Source organism: Salmo salar, chromosome ssa05 (genome assembly GCF_905237065.1).
Source record: "Salmo salar chromosome ssa05, Ssal_v3.1, whole genome shotgun sequence".
In the NCBI taxonomy this organism is placed as follows: Eukaryota; Metazoa; Chordata; class Actinopteri; order Salmoniformes; family Salmonidae; genus Salmo; species Salmo salar.
This window is the reverse complement of record NC_059446.1, coordinates 74,227,172-74,247,430: the sequence shown is the minus strand read 5'-3', so window position 1 is coordinate 74,247,430 and position 20,259 is coordinate 74,227,172. Positions and strand designations below refer to the sequence as shown.

Below are 20,259 nucleotides of genomic sequence, written 5' to 3'. Positions count from 1 at the left end.
GGTGCATCCCTCATATCTATCACACCATTAAAAGTATCAGGTGCATCACTCATATCAATCACACCATTACAAGTATCAGGTGCATTCCTCATATCTATCACACCATTAAAAGTATCAGGTGCATCACTCATATCAATCACACCATTAAAAGTATCAGGTGCATCCCTCATATCTATCACACAATTAAAATAATCAGGTGCATCATTCATATCAATCACACCATTAAAAGTATCAGGTGCATCCCTCATATCAATCACACCATTAAAAGTATCAGGTGCATCCCTCATATCTATCACACCATTAAAATAATCAGGTGCATTCCTCATATCTATCACACCATTAAAATAATCAGGTGCATCACTCATATCAATCACACCATTAAAAGTATCAGGTGCATCACTCATATCAATCACACCATTAAAAGTATCAGGTGCATCCCTCATATCTATCACACAATTAAAATAATCAGGTGCATCATTCATATCAATCACACCATTAAAAGTATCAGGTGCATCCCTCATATCAATCACACCATTAAAAGTATCAGGTGCATCCCTCATATCAATCACACCATTAAAATAATCAGGTGCATCCCTCATATCTATCACACAATTAAAATAATCAGGTGCATCCCTCATATCTATCACACCATTAAAATAATCAGGTGCATCACTCATATCAATCACACCATTAAAATAATCAGGTGCATCACTCATATCAATCACACCATTAAAATAATCAGGTGCATCACTCATATCTATCACACTATTCAAATAATCAGGTGCATCATTCATATCAATCACACCATTAAAAGTATCAGGTGCATCACTCATATCAATCACACCATTAAAAGTATCAGGTGCATCCCTCATATCAATCACACCATTAAAATAATCAGGTGCATCCCTCATATCAATCACACCATTAAAATAATCAGGTGCATCACTCATATCAATCACACCATTAAAATAATCAGGTGCATCACTCATATCAATCACACCATTAAAAGTATCAGGTGCATCCCTCATATCTATCACACAATTAAAATAATCAGGTGCATCACTCATATCAATCACACCATTAAAATAATCAGGTGCATCACTCATATCAATCACACCATTAAAAGTATCAGGTGCATCCCTCATATCAATCACACCATTAAAATAATCAGGTGCATCCCTCATATCAATCACACCATTAAAATAATCAGGTGCATCACTCATATCTATCACACAATTAAAATAATCAGGTGCATCACTCATATCAATCACACCATTAAAAGTATCAGGTGCATCCCTCATATCAATCACACCATTAAAATAATCAGGTGCATCCCTCATATCAATCACACCATTAAAATAATCAGGTGCATCACTCATATCTATCACACAATTAAAATAATCAGGTGCATCCCTCATATCAATCACACCATTAAAATAATCAGGTGCATCCCTCATATCTATCACACCATTAAAAGTATCAGGTGCATCCCTCATATCTATCACACCATTAAAAGAATCAGGTGCATCCCTCATATCAATCACACCATTAAAAGTATCAGGTGCATCACTCATATCAATCACACCATTATAAGTATCAGGTGCATCACTCATATCAATCACACCATTAAAAGTATCAGGTGCATCCCTCATATCTATCACACCATTAAAAGTATCAGGTGCATCACTCATATCAATCACACCATTACAAGTATCAGGTGCATTCCTCATATCTATCACACCATTAAAAGTATCAGGTGCATCACTCATATCAATCACACCATTAAAAGTATCAGGTGCATCCCTCATATCTATCACACAATTAAAATAATCAGGTGCATCATTCATATCAATCACACCATTAAAAGTATCAGGTGCATCCCTCATATCAATCACACCATTAAAAGTATCAGGTGCATCCCTCATATCAATCACACCATTAAAATAATCAGGTGCATCCCTCATATCTATCACACAATTAAAATAATCAGGTGCATCACTCATATCTATCACACCATTAAAATAATCAGGTGCATCACTCATATCAATCACACCATTAAAATAATCAGGTGCATCACTCATATCAATCACACCATTAAAATAATCAGGTGCATCACTCATATCTATCACACTATTCAAATAATCAGGTGCATCATTCATATCAATCACACCATTAAAAGTATCAGGTGCATCACTCATATCAATCACACCATTAAAAGTATCAGGTGCATCCCTCATATCAATCACACAATTAAAATAATCAGGTGCATCCCTCATATCAATCACACCATTAAAATAATCAGGTGCATCACTCATATCAATCACACCATTAAAATAATCAGGTGCATCACTCATATCAATCACACCATTAAAAGTATCAGGTGCATCCCTCATATCTATCACACAATTAAAATAATCAGGTGCATCATTCATATCAATCACACCATTAAAAGTATCAGGTGCATCCCTCATATCAATCACACCATTAAAAGTATCAGGTGCATCCCTCATATCAATCACACCATTAAAAGAATCAGGTGCATCCCTCATATCTATCACACCATTAAAATAATCAGGTGCATCCCTCATATCAATCACACTATTAAAATAATCAGGTGCATCATTCATATCTATCACACCATTAAAAGTATCAGGTGCATCCCTCATATCTATCACACAATTAAAATAATCAGGTCATCACTCATATCTATCACACTATTAAAATAATCAGGTGCATCACTCATATCAATCACACCATTACAAGTATCAGGTGCATCACTCATATCTATCACACTATTAAAATAATCAGGTGCATCACTCATATCAATCACACCATTACAAGTATCAGGTGCATTCCTCATATCTATCACACCATTAAAAGTATCAGGTGCATCCCTCATATCTATCACACAATTAAAATAATCAGGTGCATCATTCATATCAATCACACCATTAAAAGTATCAGGTGCATCCCTCATATCAATCACACCATTAAAATAATCAGGTGCATCATTCATATCAATCACACCATTAAAAGTATCAGGTGCATCCCTCATATCAATCACACCATTAAAAGTATCAGGTGCATCCCTCATATCTATCACACCATTAAAATAATCAGGTGCATTCCTCATATCTATCACACCATTAAAATAATCAGGTGCATCACTCATATCAATCACACCATTAAAAGTATCAGGTGCATCACTCATATCAATCACACCATTAAAAGTATCAGGTGCATCCCTCATATCTATCACACAATTAAAATAATCAGGTGCATCATTCATATCAATCACACCATTAAAAGTATCAGGTGCATCCCTCATATCAATCACACCATTAAAAGTATCAGGTGCATCCCTCATATCAATCACACCATTAAAATAATCAGGTGCATCCCTCATATCTATCACACAATTAAAATAATCAGGTGCATCCCTCATATCTATCACACCATTAAAATAATCAGGTGCATCACTCATATCAATCACACCATTAAAATAATCAGGTGCATCACTCATATTAATCACACCATTAAAATAATCAGGTGCATCACTCATATCTATCACACTATTCAAATAATCAGGTGCATCATTCATATCAATCACACCATTAAAAGTATCAGGTGCATCCCTCATATCTATCACACAATTAAAATAATCAGGTGCATCATTCATATCTATCACACCATTAAAAGTATCAGGTGCATCACTCATATCTATCACACCATTAAAAGTATCAGGTGCATCACTCATATCAATCACACCATTAAAAGTATCAGGTGCATCCCTCATATCAATCACACCATTAAAATAATCAGGTGCATCCCTCATATCAATCACACCATTAAAATAATCAGGTGCATCACTCATATCAATCACACCATTAAAATAATCAGGTGCATCACTCATATCAATCACACCATTAAAAGTATCAGGTGCATCCCTCATATCTATCACACAATTAAAATAATCAGGTGCATCATTCATATCAATCACACCATTAAAAGTATCAGGTGCATCCCTCATATCAATCACACCATTAAAAGTATCAGGTGCATCCCTCATATCAATCACACCATTAAAAGTATCAGGTGCATCCCTCATATCTATCACACCATTAAAAGAATCAGGTGCATCCCTCATATCAATCACACTATTAAAATAATCAGGTGCATCATTCATATCTATCACACCATTAAAAGTATCAGGTGCATCCCTCATATCTATCACACAATTAAAATAATCAGGTCATCACTCATATCTATCACACTATTAAAATAATCAGGTGCATCATTCATATCTATCACACCATTAAAAGTATCAGGTGCATCCCTCATATCTATCACACTATTAAAATAATCAGGTGCATCATTCATATCAATCACACCATTAAAATAATCAGGTGCATACTATATTATCAATATTAAATAATCAGGTGCATCATTCATATCAATCACACCATTAAAAGTATCAGGTGCATCACTCATATCAATCACACCATTAAAAGTATCAGGTGCATCCCTCATATCAATCACACCATTAAAATAATCAGGTGCATCACTCATATCAATCACACCATTAAAAGTATCAGGTGCATCCCTCATATCAATCACACCATTAAAATAATCAGGTGCATCACTCATATCAATCACACCATTAAAAGTATCAGGTGCATCACTCATATCAATCACACCATTAAAAGTATCAGGTGCATCCCTCATATCAATCACACCATTAAAAGAATCAGGTGCATCATTCGTATCAATCACACCATTAAAAGAATCAGGTGCATCACGAAGAATGGCATCGATGGTTTTGTCATTGTGACCCAGACATGAAGGACACAATACACCTAGTATTGGTCTGGGAAATAGGGCTGGGCCATATGGACAAAATATTATATCACGGTATTTAAAAAAAAAATGGACGGTATGATGGTATTTGACAGTATTTTTTTGTTTTTCGAATAATAAATGTTCTACATTTGCTTTATGAGTAGTGAGTGATCCTAGGGTGGCAACACATACTGACTTCTGGACGGTTCTCACTTAGAATATGTGGACAACTACAAATACCTAGGTGTCTGGTTAGACTGTAAGCTCTCCTTCCAGACTCACATCAAACATCTCCAATCCAAAGTTAAATCTAGAATTGGCTTCCTATTTCGCAACAAAGCATCCTTCACTCATGCTGCCAAACATACCCTCGTAAAACTGACCATCCTACCGATCCTTGACTTAGGCAATGTAATTTACAAAATAGCCTCCAATACCCTACTCAATAAACTGGATGCAGTCTATCACAGTGCCATCCGTTTTGTCACCAAAGCCCCATACACTACCCACCACTGCGACCTGTACGCTCTCGTTGGCGGGCCCTCGCTTCATACTCGTCGCCAAACCCACTGGCTCCAGGTCATCTACAAGACCCTGCTAGGTAAAGTCCCCCCGTATCTCCGCTCACTGGTCACCATAGCAGCACCCACCTGTAGCACGCACTCCAGCAGGTATATCTCTCTGGTCACTCCCAATGCCAATTCCTCCTTTGGCCGTCTCTCCTTCCAGTTCTCTGCTGCCAATGACTGGAACAAACTACAAAAATCTCTGAAACTGGAAACACTTATCTCCCTCACTAGCTTTAAGCACCAGCTGTCAGAGCAGCTCACAGATCACTGCACCTGTACATAGCCCATCTATAATTTAGCCCAAACTACTACCTCTTCCCCTACTGCATTTATTTATTTATTTTGCTCCTTTGCACCCCATTATTTCTATTTCTACTTTGCACTTTCTTCCACTGCAAATCTACCATTCCAGTGTTTTACTTGCTATATTGTATTTACTTTGCCACCATGGCCTTTTTTGCCTTTACCTCCCTTATCTCACCTCATTTGCTCACATTGTATATAGACTTATTTTTCTACTGTATTATTGACTGTATGTTTGTTTTACTCCATGTGTAACTCTTTGTTGTTGTATGTGTCGAACTGCTTTGCTTTATCTTGGCCAGGTCGCAATTGTAAATGAGAACTTGTTCTCAACTTGCCTACCTGGTTAAATAAAGGTGAAATAAATGTGAATAGTCTGGGTAGCCATATTTGACTAGATGTTCAGGAGTCTTATGGCTTGGGGGTAGAAGCTGTTTAGAAGCCTCTTGGACCTAGATTTGACGCTCCGATACCGCTTGCCGTGTGGTAGCAGAGAGAACAGTCTATGACTGGGGTGGCTGGAGTCTTTGACAGTTTTCAGGCCCTTCCTCTGACACCGCCTAGTATAGAGGTCCTGGATGGCAGGAAGCTTGGCCCCAGTGATGTACTGGGCCGTTCACACTACCCTCTGTAGTGCCTTGCAGTCGGAGGCCGAGCAGTTGCCATACCAGGCGGTGATGCATCCAGTCAGGATGCTCTCGATGGTGCAGCTGTAGAACCTTTTGAGGATCTGAGGACCCATGCCAAATCTTTTCAATCTCCTGAGGGGGAATAGGTTTTGTCGTGCCCGCTTCACGACTGTCATGATGTGCTTGGACCATGTTAGTTTGTTGGTGATGTGGTCACCAAGGAACTTGAAGCTCTCAACCTGCTCCACTGCAGCCTCGTCGATGAGAATGGGGGCATGCTCGGTCCTCTTTTTCCTGTAGTCCACAATCATCTGCTTTGTCTTGATCATGTTGAGGGAGAGGTTGTTGTCCTGGCATCACACGGCCAGGTCTCTGACCTCTTCCCTATAGGCTGTCTCGTTGTTGTCGGTGATCAGGCCTACCACTGTTGTGTCATCGTCAATTTGAATGATGTTGTTGGATTCGAGCCTGGCCGTGCAGTCATGAGTGAACAGGGAATACAGGAGGGAGCTGAGCATGCACCCCTGAGGGGCCCCTGTGTTAAGGAACAGCGTGGCGGATGTGTTGTTACCTACCCTTACCACCTGGGGTAAGGTTAGCTAATGACACAGTAAATATCCTGTGAACATCCTGAGTGGATGTCATTAAGAGGTCAACAAGAGGTCAACCAAAGGACACAGAAAAACACATACATCACTTTTTGACTGCGAACCGTCTACTATATTCTCTCTCTTGTATTGAATCATAAATGTTTTTATAATGTTGGTGTAACAAATGTATGCTTTTTACATTTCTTTATTAAAAAAATATGTATTTGTTACATTTGACTGTGTAAAACCAGTACTACTTATTTCTATGAGAATGAGGTGGATATGCAGTACTGTATAGCATTTAGCAAAAAAACATAAATATTTGCCTCTCAAATGAAACCATCAAGTGATAGATTTTAAACAATTACTTGTCTGTCATTGAACAACCCCATGCCCTGATAAGAGAGTGAAAAAACACACCAATCTCTTGCATAATTTTTTAAACTATAAAAGCTGATTTACCAACATTTCCTAAAATGGATATATAGCGTTTAGTAATAAAACTCTTAATCTCATCATGCTCACTCATTATGTTTCTACCTCTACCTGCATGTGGTGCTTAGCAGCAACATGGTGGTGAAACAGAGAGTGGAGCTGGGAAACATGGTGGTGAAACAGAGAGTGGAGCTGGGAAACATGGTGGTGAAACAGAGAGTGGAGCTGGGAAACATGGTGGTGAAACAGAGAGTGGAGCTGGGAAACATGGTGGTGAAACAGAGACTGGAGCTGGGAAACATGGAGGTGAAACAGAGAGTGGAGCTGGGAAACATGGTGGTGAAACAGAGAGTGGAGCTGAGAGACATGGTGGTGAAACAGAGAGTGGAGCTGGGAAACATGGTGGTGAAACAGAGAGTGGAGCTGGGAAACATGGTGGTGAAACAGAGAGTGGAGCTGGGAAACATGGTGGTGAAACAGAGAGTGGAGCTGGGAAACATGGCGGCCAGAGTGACAGCTAATCAGAGCCAGCTGGAGGATCACTGGAGAGTGAAAATACACGTAATGCATTATTTGCAGTACTGAAATCTGGACTGAGCTGAAGCGGCTGAGAGACATGGTCGTGAAACAGAGAGTGGAGCTGGGAAACATGGTGGTGAAACAGAGAGTGGAGCTGAGAGACATGGTGGTGAAACAGAGAGTGGAGCTGAGAGACATGGTGGTGAAACAGAGAGTGGAGCTGGGAAACATGGTGGTGAAACAGAGAGTGGAGCTGGGAAACATGGTGGTGAAACAGAGAGTGGAGCTGGGAAACATGGTGGTGAAACAGAGAGTGGAGCTGAGAGACATGGTGGTGAAACAGAGAGTGGAGCTGGGAAACATGGTGGTGAAACAGAGAGTGGAGCTGGGAAACATGAAGGTGAACCAGAGAGTGGAGCTGGGAAACATGGAGGTGAAACAGAGAGTGGAGCTGAGAGACATGGTGGTGAAACAGAGAGTGGAGCTGAGAGACATGGTGGTGAAACAGAGAGTGGAGCTGGGAAACATGGTGGTGAAACAGAGAGTGGAGCTGAGAGACATGGTGGTGAAACAGAGTGGAGCTGGGAAACATGGTGGTGAAACAGAGAGTGGAGCTGAGAGACATGGTGGTGAAACAGAGAGTGGAGCTGGGAAACATGGTGGTGAAACAGAGAGTGGAGCTGGGAAACATGGTGGTGAAACAGAGAGTGGAGCTGGGAAACATGGTGGTGAAACAGAGAGTGGAGCTGGGAAACATGGTGGTGAAACAGAGAGTGGAGCTGGGAAACATGGTGGTGAAACAGAGAGTGGAGCTGGGAAACATGGAGGTGAAACAGAGAGTGGAGCTGGGAAACATGGTGGTGAAACAGAGAGTGGAGCTGGGAAACATGGTGGTGAAACAGAGAGTGGAGCTGGGAAACATGGTGGTGAAACAGAGAGTGGAGCTGGGAAACATGGTGGTGAAACAGAGAGTGGAGCTGGGAAACATGGAGGTGAAACAGAGTGGAGCTGGGAAACATGGTGGTGAAACAGAGAGTGGAGCTGGGAAACATGGTGGTGAAACAGAGAGTGGAGCTGAGAGACATGGTGGTGAAACAGAGAGTGGAGCTGGGAAACATGGTGGTGAAACAGAGAGTGGAGCTGGGAAACATGGTGGTGAAACAGAGAGTGGAGCTGGGAAACATGGTGGTGAAACAGAGAGTGGAGCTGGGAAACATGGTGGTGAAACAGAGAGTGGAGCTGGGAGACATGGTGGTGAAACAGAGAGTGGAGCTGGGAAACATGGTGGTGAAACAGAGAGTGGAGCTGGGAGACATGGTGGTGAAACAGAGAGTGGAGCTGGGAAACATGGAGGTGAAACAGAGAGTGGAGCTGGGAAACATGGTGGTGAAACAGAGAGTGGAGCTGAGAGACATGGTGGTGAAACAGAGAGTGGAGCTGGGAAACATGGTGGTGAAACAGAGAGTGGCGCTGGGAAACATGGTGGTGAAACAGAGAGTGGAGCTGGGAAACATGGTGGTGAAACAGAGAGTGGCGCTGGGAAACATGGTGGTGTAACAGAGAGTGGAGCTGGGAAACATGGTGGTGAAACAGAGAGTGGAGCTGGGAAACATGGTGGTGAAACAGAGAGTGGAGCTGGGAAACATGGTGGTGAAACAGAGAGTGGAGCTGGGAAACATGGTGGTGAAACAGAGAGTGGAGCTGGGAAACATGGAGGTGAAACAGAGAGTGGAGCTGGGAAACATGGAGGTGAAACAGAGAGTGGAGCTGGGAAACATGGTGGTGAAACAGAGAGTGGAGCTGGGAAACATGGTGGTGAAACAGAGAGTGGAGCTGAGAGACATGGTGGTGAAACAGAGAGTGGAGCTGGGAAACATGGTGGTGAAACAGAGAGTGGAGCTGGGAAACATGGTGGTGAAACAGAGAGTGGAGCTGAGAGACATGGTGGTGAAACAGAGAGTGGAGCTGGGAAACATGGTGGTGAAACAGAGAGTGGAGCTGGGAAACATGGTGGTGAAACAGAGAGTGGAGCTGGGAAACATGGTGGTGAAACAGAGAGTGGCGCTGGGAAACATGGTGGTGAAACAGAGAGTGGAGCTGAGAAACATGGTGGTGAAACAGAGAGTGGAGCTGGGAAACATGGTGGTGAAACAGAGAGTGGAGCTGGGAAACATGGTGGTGAAACAGAGAGTGGAGCTGGGAAACATGGTGGTGAAACAGAGAGTGGAGCTGGGAAACATGGAGGTGAAACAGAGAGTGGAGCTGGGAAACATGGTGGTGAAACAGAGAGTGGAGCTGGGAAACATGGTGGTGAAACAGAGAGTGGAGCTGGGAAACATGGTGGTGAAACAGAGAGTGGAGCTGGGAAACATGGTGGTGAAACAGAGAGTGGAGCTGGGAAACATGGCGGCCAGAGTGACAGCTAATCAGAGCCAGCTGGAGGATCACTGGAGAGTGAAAATACACGTAATGCATTATTTGCAGTACTGAAAAGGATCTAGTTACTGTAAATGGATTTATATCAGATCAAAATCTCTACACAGTTTTCTTATAATTCCAGTCCAAGCAGCAGAACTGTCAACCATGGGGGCCAGAGTGACAGCTAGTGAGAGAGAGGTGGAGGGGCTGAAGAGTGAGAAAACAGGTGATATTAATTTCAATTTCAGTGTATGTTTGCAGTGGATTGGATTGCACATTTTTTATTCAGTATGGATTAAAAGGCCTCTCTTCATGTTATTGCAGGTTTGGAGGCCAGACTGAGTGCCAGTGAGAGCCAGGTGAAGGAGCTGAAAGGAGAGGTGGAGGAGCTGCAGAAAGAGGTGGTGAACCTTGTATATTCAGAGGTCATCTGAAGTACATACATGAAATGAATAAATACATGAACACAATAACAAACATGCATAAAAACAAACAAAGTGGGTCGGTATTGAATAGGTGCTAGGTTCATTAACATACAGTAAATAGCCAATAAAACGGAAGCAGTCATTGAGCAATGGAAATGATTTGAAGTGAGGAGTGATAAGATCAGTGTGTTAGGAGCAGGGAGTTTAGTCTCAGTCTGATATCTGTCTCAGCTCAGATCATCTCAATGTCAGCCTCCCTGGCAGGGTTCTTCTTGTGGTACTCCGAGATGCGGCTCTCCATGACCGGACGGAAGTGGCGAACCAGACCCTAAACAAGGAAGAGAAGGGTGGAGTGAGGGAGGAGGGAGAGGAGGTCAGGGTGTTACTTCAACACTTTCTCCAACTCCAATAGTCTCACCTAGCTATCCTTTGATCCCAGTAGTCTTACCTGTACCTGTCTAACCTCTGACCCCAGTAGTCTCACCTGTTCAGGCCATGCAGCCCCGTCCCCCAGTAGTCTCACCTGTACAGGCCACGCAGCCCCGTCCCCCAGTAGTCTCACCTGTACAGGCCACGCAGCCCCGTCCCCCAGTAGTCTCACCTGTACAGGCCATGCAGCCCCGTCCCCCAGTAGTCTCACCTGTACAGGCCACGCAGCCCCGTCCCCCAGTAGTCTCACCTGTACAGGCCATGTAGCCCCGTCCCCCAGTAGTCTCACCTGTACAGGCCATGCAGCCCCGTCCCCCAGTAGTCTCACCTGTACAGGCCACGCAGCCCGTCCCCCAGTAGTCTCACCTGTACAGGCCACGCAGCCCCGTCCCCCAGTAGTCTCACCTGTACAGGCCACGCAGCCCCGTCCCCCAGTAGTCTCACCTGTACAGGCCACGCAGCCCCGTCCCCAGTAGTCTCACCTGTACAGGCCACGCGGCCCCGTCCCCCAGTAGTCTCACCTGTACAGGCCACGCAGCCCCGTCCCCCAGTAGTCTCACCTGTACAGGCCACGCAGCCCCGTCCCCCAGTAGTCTCACCTGTACAGGCCATGCAGCCCCGTCCCCCAGTAGTCTCACCTGTACAGGCCATGCAGCCCCGTCCCCCAGAGCACAGATGGTATGGCCCTCGATCTGTTTACTCAGCTCCCAGATCATATCAATCTCTGAGTTGGCTGCGTCGCCACGCACAAACCGCCACATCATCTTATCCATCCAGTCCACTCCTGGTGGACGAAATAGGGAGAGAGGAGAGCGAGAGAGAGATGAGATCAACTTATCCAACCAGTCATTTTTGTGGCACTCAGATTATCAGAAGTGGGATGTTGGTTTTATGTTGGAGCAATAAGCTATGTAGGAGCAAAACCTGTGGACATTCAATTATCAAGACTGAGTGTGTAGTTCCTTACCTTCCCTGCAGGGGGTGCACTGGCCACAGCTCTCATGTTTATAGAACTCAACCAGACGGGCGATGGCTCTGATTACATCAGTCTGGAGGAATAGATGAAACTATTTGTTTAGTTTGATTTGTGTTAAATATAATGTTCATCAATATAAAGTAAATAGAGTGTGTTCTTACAGATTTGTCCATGACGATGACAGCGGCGGTGCCCAGAGCGGACTCTGCACGGACGAGGTCATCAAAATCCATCATGACATCATCACACACAGAGCGAGGGATAATGGGTGTCGAGGAGCCTCCAGGGATCACTCCCAGTAGGTTGTCCCAGCCGCCCCTCACACCTCCTGAACCAATCAGAGACGAGGGGAGGGTCAGGCGCACAAATATCAGCAGCACCAATAATATACACACTCATACACAAACCCACTCTGGGATACACACACAGTAACACAAATATAGACAGTACTAGAAAACTTGTCACACTAACACTTGCATGAACACACACACCTGCGTGTCTGTCTATGAGTTCTCTGAGAGGAATGGACATCTCTTCCTCTACTGTGCACGGAGTGTTTACGTGACCAGAGATGTTGAAAAGCTTTGTCCCAGCATTCCTCTCTCTCCCGAAGCTCGCAAACCACGCTCCACCTCGACGACAGATAGCAGGCGCCACGGCAACCGTCTCCACATTAGCAACCGTTGTTGGGCATCCGAACACCCCTGGAGACCCAAAGACAAGGTGGTACATTGAGAGAAAGTCAATAAGAAGAGCATTTATTTTCACAGTATAATCTACAGAAAACAATTGAACTGTCAGAAATGCAATGTACACTTCCCTTACAGAGAAAACCACATGAACCAAGTTAATGTGATAACATGACAACATGTAAAGCAACATGTGATAACATGAAACTACACATTTTCCACATGTGAAATCATGTGGTTTTTCTGTTAGGGTTTTGGTACACCATATTATCATTATTTTCGTCGTTTATTTTTTTGCGAGATTTAGGTAAATCCAAAGGTGGTAGGTCATTTCCTCACCTATGTCAGCGGGGAAGGGTGGTTTGAGTCTGGGTTTCCCCTGCTTGCCCTCCAGGGACTCGATGAGGGCCGTCTCCTCCCCACAGATGTAGGCTCCTGCCCCCCGCATCACAAACACATCAAAGTCGTACCCAGAGCCACACGCGTTCTTACCTATCAACCCTGCTGCATACGCCTCGTTTATCGCCACCTGGTGGACAGGACAGGACATACTGTAAGTGTGTGTGTGCTCGTTTGTGGAGGAGAAAGGAGAGGACAGGACTCCAACCAGTCTAAGCAGGTAGTCTGACCTGTGTATTGGAGGACTCGTTGTAGAACTCTGACCTGTGTATTGGAGGACTCGTTGTAGAACTCTGACCTGTGTATTGGAGGACTCGTTGTAGAACTCTGACCTGTGTATTGGAGGACTCGTTGTAGAACTCTGACCTGTGTATTGGAGGACTCGTTGTAAAACTCTGACCTGTGTATTGGAGGACTCGTTGTAGAACTCTGACCTGTGTATTGGAGGACTCGTTGTAGAACTCTGACCTGTGTATTGGAGGACTCGTTGTAGAACTCTGACCTGTGTATTGGAGGACTCGTTGTAGAACTCTGACCTGTGTATTGGAGGACTCGTTGTAGAACTCTGACCTGTGTATTGGAGGACTCGTTGTAAAACTCTGACCTGTGTATTGGAGGACTCGTTGTAGAACTCTGACCTGTGTATTGGAGGACTCGTTGTAGAACTCTGACCTGTGTATTGGAGGACTCGTTATAAAACTCTGACCTGTGTATTGGAGGACTCGTTGTAAAACTCTGACCTGTGTATTGGAGGACTCGTTGTAGAACTCTGACCTGTGTATTGGAGGACTCGTTGTAGAACTCTGACCTGTGTATTGGAGGACTCGTTGTAGAACTCTGACCTGTGTATTGGAGGACTCGTTGTAGAACTCTGACCTGTGTATTGGAGGACTCGTTATAAAACTCTGACCTGTGTATTGGAGGACTCGTTGTAGAACTCTGACCTGTGTATTGGAGGACTCGTTGTAGAACTCTGACCTGTGTATTGGAGGACTCGTTGTAGAACTCTGACCTGTGTATTGGAGGACTCGTTGTAGAACTCTGACCTGTGTATTGGAGGACTCGTTGTAGAACTCTGACCTGTGTATTGGAGGACTCGTTGTAGAACTCTGACCTGTGTATTGGAGGACTCGTTGTAGAACTCTGACCTGTGTATTGGAGGACTCGTTGTAGAACTCTGACCAGTGTATTGGAGGACTCGTTGTAGAACTCTGACCTGTGTATTGGAGGACTCGTTGTAGAACTCTGACCTGTGTATTGGAGGACTCGTTGTAGAACTCTGACCTGTGTATTGGAGGACTCGTTGTAGAACTCTGACCTGTGTATTGGAGGACTCGTTGTAGAACTCTGACCTGTGTATTGGAGGACTCGTTGTAGAACTCTGACCTGTGTATTGGAGGACTCGTTGTAGAACTCTGACCTGTGTATTGGAGGACTCGTTGTAGAACTCTGACCTGTGTATTGGAGGACTCGTTGTAGAACTCTGACCTGTGTATTGGAGGACTCGTTGTAAAACTCTGACCTGTGTATTGGAGGACTCGTTGTAGAACTCTGACCTGTGTATTGGAGGACTCGTTGTAGAACTCTGACCTGTGTATTGGAGGACTCGTTATAAAACTCTGACCTGTGTATTGGAGGACTCGTTGTAAAACTCTGACCTGTGTATTGGAGGACTCGTTGTAGAACTCTGACCTGTGTATTGGAGGACTCGTTGTAGAACTCTGACCTGTGTATTGGAGGACTCGTTGTAGAACTCTGACCTGTGTATTGGAGGACTCGTTGTAGAACTCTGACCTGTGTATTGGAGGACTCGTTATAAAACTCTGACCTGTGTATTGGAGGACTCGTTGTAGAACTCTGACCTGTGTATTGGAGGACTCGTTGTAGAACTCTGACCTGTGTATTGGAGGACTCGTTGTAGAACTCTGACCTGTGTATTGGAGGACTCGTTGTAGAACTCTGACCTGTGTATTGGAGGACTCGTTGTAGAACTCTGACCTGTGTATTGGAGGACTCGTTGTAGAACTCTGACCTGTGTATTGGAGGACTCGTTGTAGAACTCTGACCTGTGTATTGGAGGACTCGTTGTAGAACTCTGACCAGTGTATTGGAGGACTCGTTGTAGAACTCTGACCTGTGTATTGGAGGACTCGTTGTAGAACTCTGACCTGTGTATTGGAGGACTCGTTGTAGAACTCTGACCTGTGTATTGGAGGACTCGTTGTAGAACTCTGACCTGTGTATTGGAGGACTCGTTGTAAAACTCTGACCTGTGTATTGGAGGACTCGTTGTAAAACTCTGACCTGTGTATTGGAGGACTCGTTGTAGAACTCTGACCTGTGTATTGGAGGACTCGTTGTAGAACTCTGACCTGTGTATTGGAGGACTCGTTGTAGAACTCTGACCTGTGTATTGGAGGACTCGTTGTAGAACTCTGACCTGTGTATTGGAGGACTCGTTGTAGAACTCTGACCTGTGTATTGGAGGACTCGTTATAAAACTCTGACCTGTGTATTGGAGGACTCGTTGTAGAACTCTGACCTGTGTATTGGAGGACTCGTTGTAGAACTCTGACCTGTGTATTGGAGGACTCGTTGTAGAACTCTGACCTGTGTATTGGAGGACTCGTTGTAGAACTCTGACCTGTATATTGGAGGACTCGTTGTAGAACTCTGACCTGTGTATTGGAGGACTCGTTGTAGAACTCTGACCTGTGTATTGGAGGACTCGTTGTAGAACTCTGACCTGTGTATTGGAGGACTCGTTGTAGAACTCTGACCTGTGTATTGGAGGACTCGTTGTAGAACTCTCCTCTGATGTAGATGTAAGCGGCGTGGGCTCCCATGGCCCTCCCAGCCACCAGGCAGCCCTCCACCAGCTTGTGAGGGTCGTGACGCATGATCTCTCTGTCCTTACACGTCCCTGGCTCTCCTTCATCTGCATTCACTACCAGGTACTTAGGTCTGAGATACACAGACACAGATACTGTATGTTACACACCAGTGGAGGCTCCTCAGGGGAGGAAGCAGAGGACCATCGTCCTCAGTGAATTTCAGAAAAATGTAAATAGTTAAACATTTAAAAAGTTGTCCTTTTTAGATACAACTACACTAAATATATTCACCTCACCAAAGAATTGATTAAAACACAATGTTCTGTAATGAAGGTCTACAGTAGCCTCAACAGCACTCTGTAGAGTAGAGTCAAAGGCATACCTGGAGGTATGCCTTCCGTCATCCTCTGGGTACATTGACTTCAATACAAAACCTAGGAGGCTCGTGGTTCTCACCCCATTCCATAGACTTACACAGTAATTATGACAACTTCCGGAGGATGTCCTCCAACCTATAAGAGCTCTTGCAGCATGAACTGACATGTTGTCCACCCAATCAAAGGATCAGAGAATTAATCTAGTACTGAAAGCATAAACTACAGCTAGCTAGCACTGCAGTGCATAATATGTGGTGAGTAGTTGACTCAAAGAGAAAGACAATAGTTGAACAGTTTTGAACAAACTAATTTATTAAAAAGTGAATGAGAAGCAAGAGAGAGAGAGAGATAGCTATATTTGGGGGGGGTTCTCACTTTTGAGCTAGCCTACTCAAACACCTAGCTCAAACAGAGAGGGATGCTACGTTAGCTAGCTGGCTATGGCTATCCAACACTGAAACTCGTCCAAGTCAAGGTAAGCTTTTGGTTTTATTAATTTACTGCCACTGGGGCCCGCCGGTGTAATTACTAAACTCCTTGCTGACTGTACACTGTATTGCATGATTGTAGCAGGTTTACTAACACATTAGTTCTAGTAGCTATATTGACTATTTCGTGTGTAGAGGTTAGCGGTTATAATATGAAGGTGTGCAAAGCTGTTATCAAGGCAAAGGGTGGCTACTTTGAAGAATCTCAAATATAAAATATATTTTGATTTGTTTAACACTTTTTTGGTTACTACATGATTCCATATGTGTTATTTCATAGTTTTGATGTCTTCACTATTATTCTACAATGTAGAAAATAGTACAAATAAAGAAAAACCCTTGAATGAGTAGGTGTGTCCAAACTTTTGACTGGTACTGTATGTGGCTGCTATGAAAGTGAACTGTGTTTGTGTGTGAACTGTTGGACTAATGATTACACCCTAGATCAGCTAGATGCAGACGAGTGTACAAGGCGGTATTGAATGTATCAATGTTTGTCACCTTGATTACTCAAATTTCTCTCGACCTGTTCACCTAGCGTACGTTGTAAACTTTTTATTCATAGGCTAGGTTGTAGCAATCTCATGATGGGTACAGAGAAAATTTGAGTATCAAGTAGTAGCCTAAACCTATCGATGTTACATTGAGCTGGGTGAATGGAATATGAATGACAGTCATCCAATATGCTGTAATAGAAATATGCTCATAAAAAAATGGTACTAACCGCCACTGTTGCACACACACACACACACACACACACACACACACACACACACACACACACACACACACACACACACACACACACACACACACACACACTCTCTCAATCTCTCTCTTTCTTACCTGCCGTCGCTGGGTTTGTTCATGAAGCCCCACTTCATGCCGGTGGGGAAGCCAGCTCCTCCTCTCCCTCTCAGACCAGACACCTTGACCTCATTCAGGATCCAGTCGGTCCCCTTCAGGAGGATCTCTTTAGTCTTATACCAGTCACCCCGACGCAGAGCACCCGTCAGACTGGGGACACAAATATACATCCCCTTATAAATAGACCACTATCACCTGATAATACCTATGTACCTGATGTATGTATTGTTTTCACATATCATGTATTCTTGGGTAGGTTGAGGGAAGGGGACAAGGAGACAAGGACACTTTATGGATGGTGAAGAAGAGGGCAAGAGCACTGTATGTGCATAGATTTGATGGTATCCAGAGTGTGTATGCGCACAGTGATGTTAAGTTTGGGATGTTACTACCTCCAGTCATGACGGCCATACAAGTTTGTGAAAATCCGGTCTTGATCACTCAAGGGCCCAAATTTAGTCTTCTTTGGATTCTCCTAGCAACCCAGATAAACACACAGACATATAATAATTTATGTAACGATAATAGGCTAGATGGAGACCTAGGCAGATGTAGCCTAGTCTAGAAAACAGAAATTGTTTAAACTACACTAGGTGAGAGAAGGCTACCTGTTGCTTTGCTGCGGTGCTGTAGCGCTGGGCCAGATGAGGCGAGACGCACTGCTGCGCCGCGGCCGAGTGCGCACCTGTGCTCCCTAGCATCCGGCGTAGCGCCAGCATCCTGGAACAGAGAACTTTGTTTGGAGCAAACTAGCTAGTCCAGTTAGCCAGCGACAGAGTTATTGCCCTAGTGCTCATTTAACAATCTATACTTGAATAAAGTTGTATGTAAGATATTTTAAGCAGCATATGGCATCTTATTATATGTACATTTGGCTAAACACATTTTAAAAAGCGCACTTGCTGTTGCTGGTCCAGATAAATTAGCCTAGTTGAGCTAATTTAGCTGCTATTTTGTGCTGCTAAAAATGTTCTAGCTAACTAATCTCCATTCACCTTCCTGCCATTAGATGACCAATGATGTTGATAACCTGAAAGGTTTCCCTCTTTGGTTGTTGCTTCTCTCCTTGACTTGTTCACTGCTGTCTCAAAAATGACAAACCACTCACACGTTCAGTTTAGTTAGCAGTGCAGTCGGTTGTTGGCCAGGCTAGCTAGTTGGGTTAGCGAACTCAACTAGTGCTGCTAATTGGATTATGACGTTCCGTCCGCCTGCGACAACCCAAAGCCACCGGTGTCGAGGCTGGTTGACATTGGCAGAAGTGAATCTGGGTACAGTGTGTGAAAGACTGCAGCTGAGAAGTTAGGCCTACTCAGTGCATACACTTTTGTTGTGAATAATAATCTACTATAATTTAATACTTTTTGCTGTGGGAAATCTATTGCATTGGGAATTTGAATTAGGCTCTGATCTTGTATTGGATGAATAAATGCACTAAATAAACGTTCAGAGACCAAATGACAGATCGAAGTTACAACTCATTTTCTACAATGTAATACAGTAGGAAACAGGCTGTAGACTAATACATTAGGCCTACCTAGGCTACCATCTATGGATATGGAACCATGCATTAGTGTCAAACAAATAAATAACACAAACAGACAGAGATAGATATCTTTGTTTATTTATCTGTTTTCTTTATATTATCTGAAACAAATGATGGGAAAATGAATTCATATCTCTGACAGAAGGTCCACTAAAAACGGAAAGACAAAAATGTATCCCTGATAGTGGGGTCTCTATTCAAAACAGACCCCAGATCCCTTCACCAAAGCCAAATAAAACTACATAAAGTTCCATAGAAACACCACACTTCACAGCTGGCATAATGTTTCCCTCTCATTCACTCACCAAGCTCTCTAAATGCTGGTAGCAACACCCCTCAGCACAAAAAACCTTTCAGCACAATGTGTGTGACTGGCTGGTTTCAATTGATGTACACTACATTGTACATGTTTTACAATACAAATGGATATCTACTATTTCTCGATTTGCTTTTATCCTACTTCCTCATAGTCATGTGGTACAACGTGTTGTATTGGAACCGTACTTTTGAGTGAAAGGTGTCACTACCTCTTCAGACATGTATGAAAATACATAGGCTACATATATACACAGCATATCTCCCCCACAATTTTGCATAATTACTTAGTGCATTGCTCAAGATTTCCTGAGAATAGTTACAGCACAAAAACAAAACAAAAGTCCAAGGCAGCTTCACCCCTTTACATAGCAATCTCTTATCATTATTATTACACTACGCAGTAGAAAGAATATAGACTAATGTTATTATCAGGAATTGAAGGAACAATATATAGATATCTTCTCTTACAATCATAAACGATACTGAGTGACATCATGGAATGGATAAGGAGGTGAAAGAAAAAAACATAAAAGCTCTCAATATTTTAGTGCAAATAAATCAGAAACAAGGAAAGTTCTTCTACATAGCGTGGAATGGATAGCACACGCA

General features: G+C 43.4%; 1 protein-coding gene across 1 annotated transcript; it reads right to left on the bottom strand.

Annotated features, from left to right (window-relative positions):
• Positions 1–10,663: 10,663 nt before the first annotated feature.
• On the bottom strand, positions 10,664–19,050 carry LOC106605799 (NADH dehydrogenase [ubiquinone] flavoprotein 1, mitochondrial). Its single transcript, XM_045718854.1, has 11 exons — positions 18,782–19,050; positions 18,395–18,506; positions 18,179–18,261; positions 17,766–17,936; positions 16,001–16,184; positions 13,161–13,350; positions 12,624–12,836; positions 12,294–12,460; positions 12,124–12,205; positions 11,795–11,940; positions 10,664–11,055 (listed from the first exon to the last, which is right to left on the bottom strand). The coding sequence occupies exons 1-11, from the start codon at positions 18,790–18,792 to the stop codon at positions 10,960–10,962; spliced, it is 1,455 nt and encodes a 484-aa protein (XP_045574810.1). The 5' UTR covers positions 18,793–19,050; the 3' UTR covers positions 10,664–10,959.
• Positions 19,051–20,259: the final 1,209 nt, after the last annotated feature.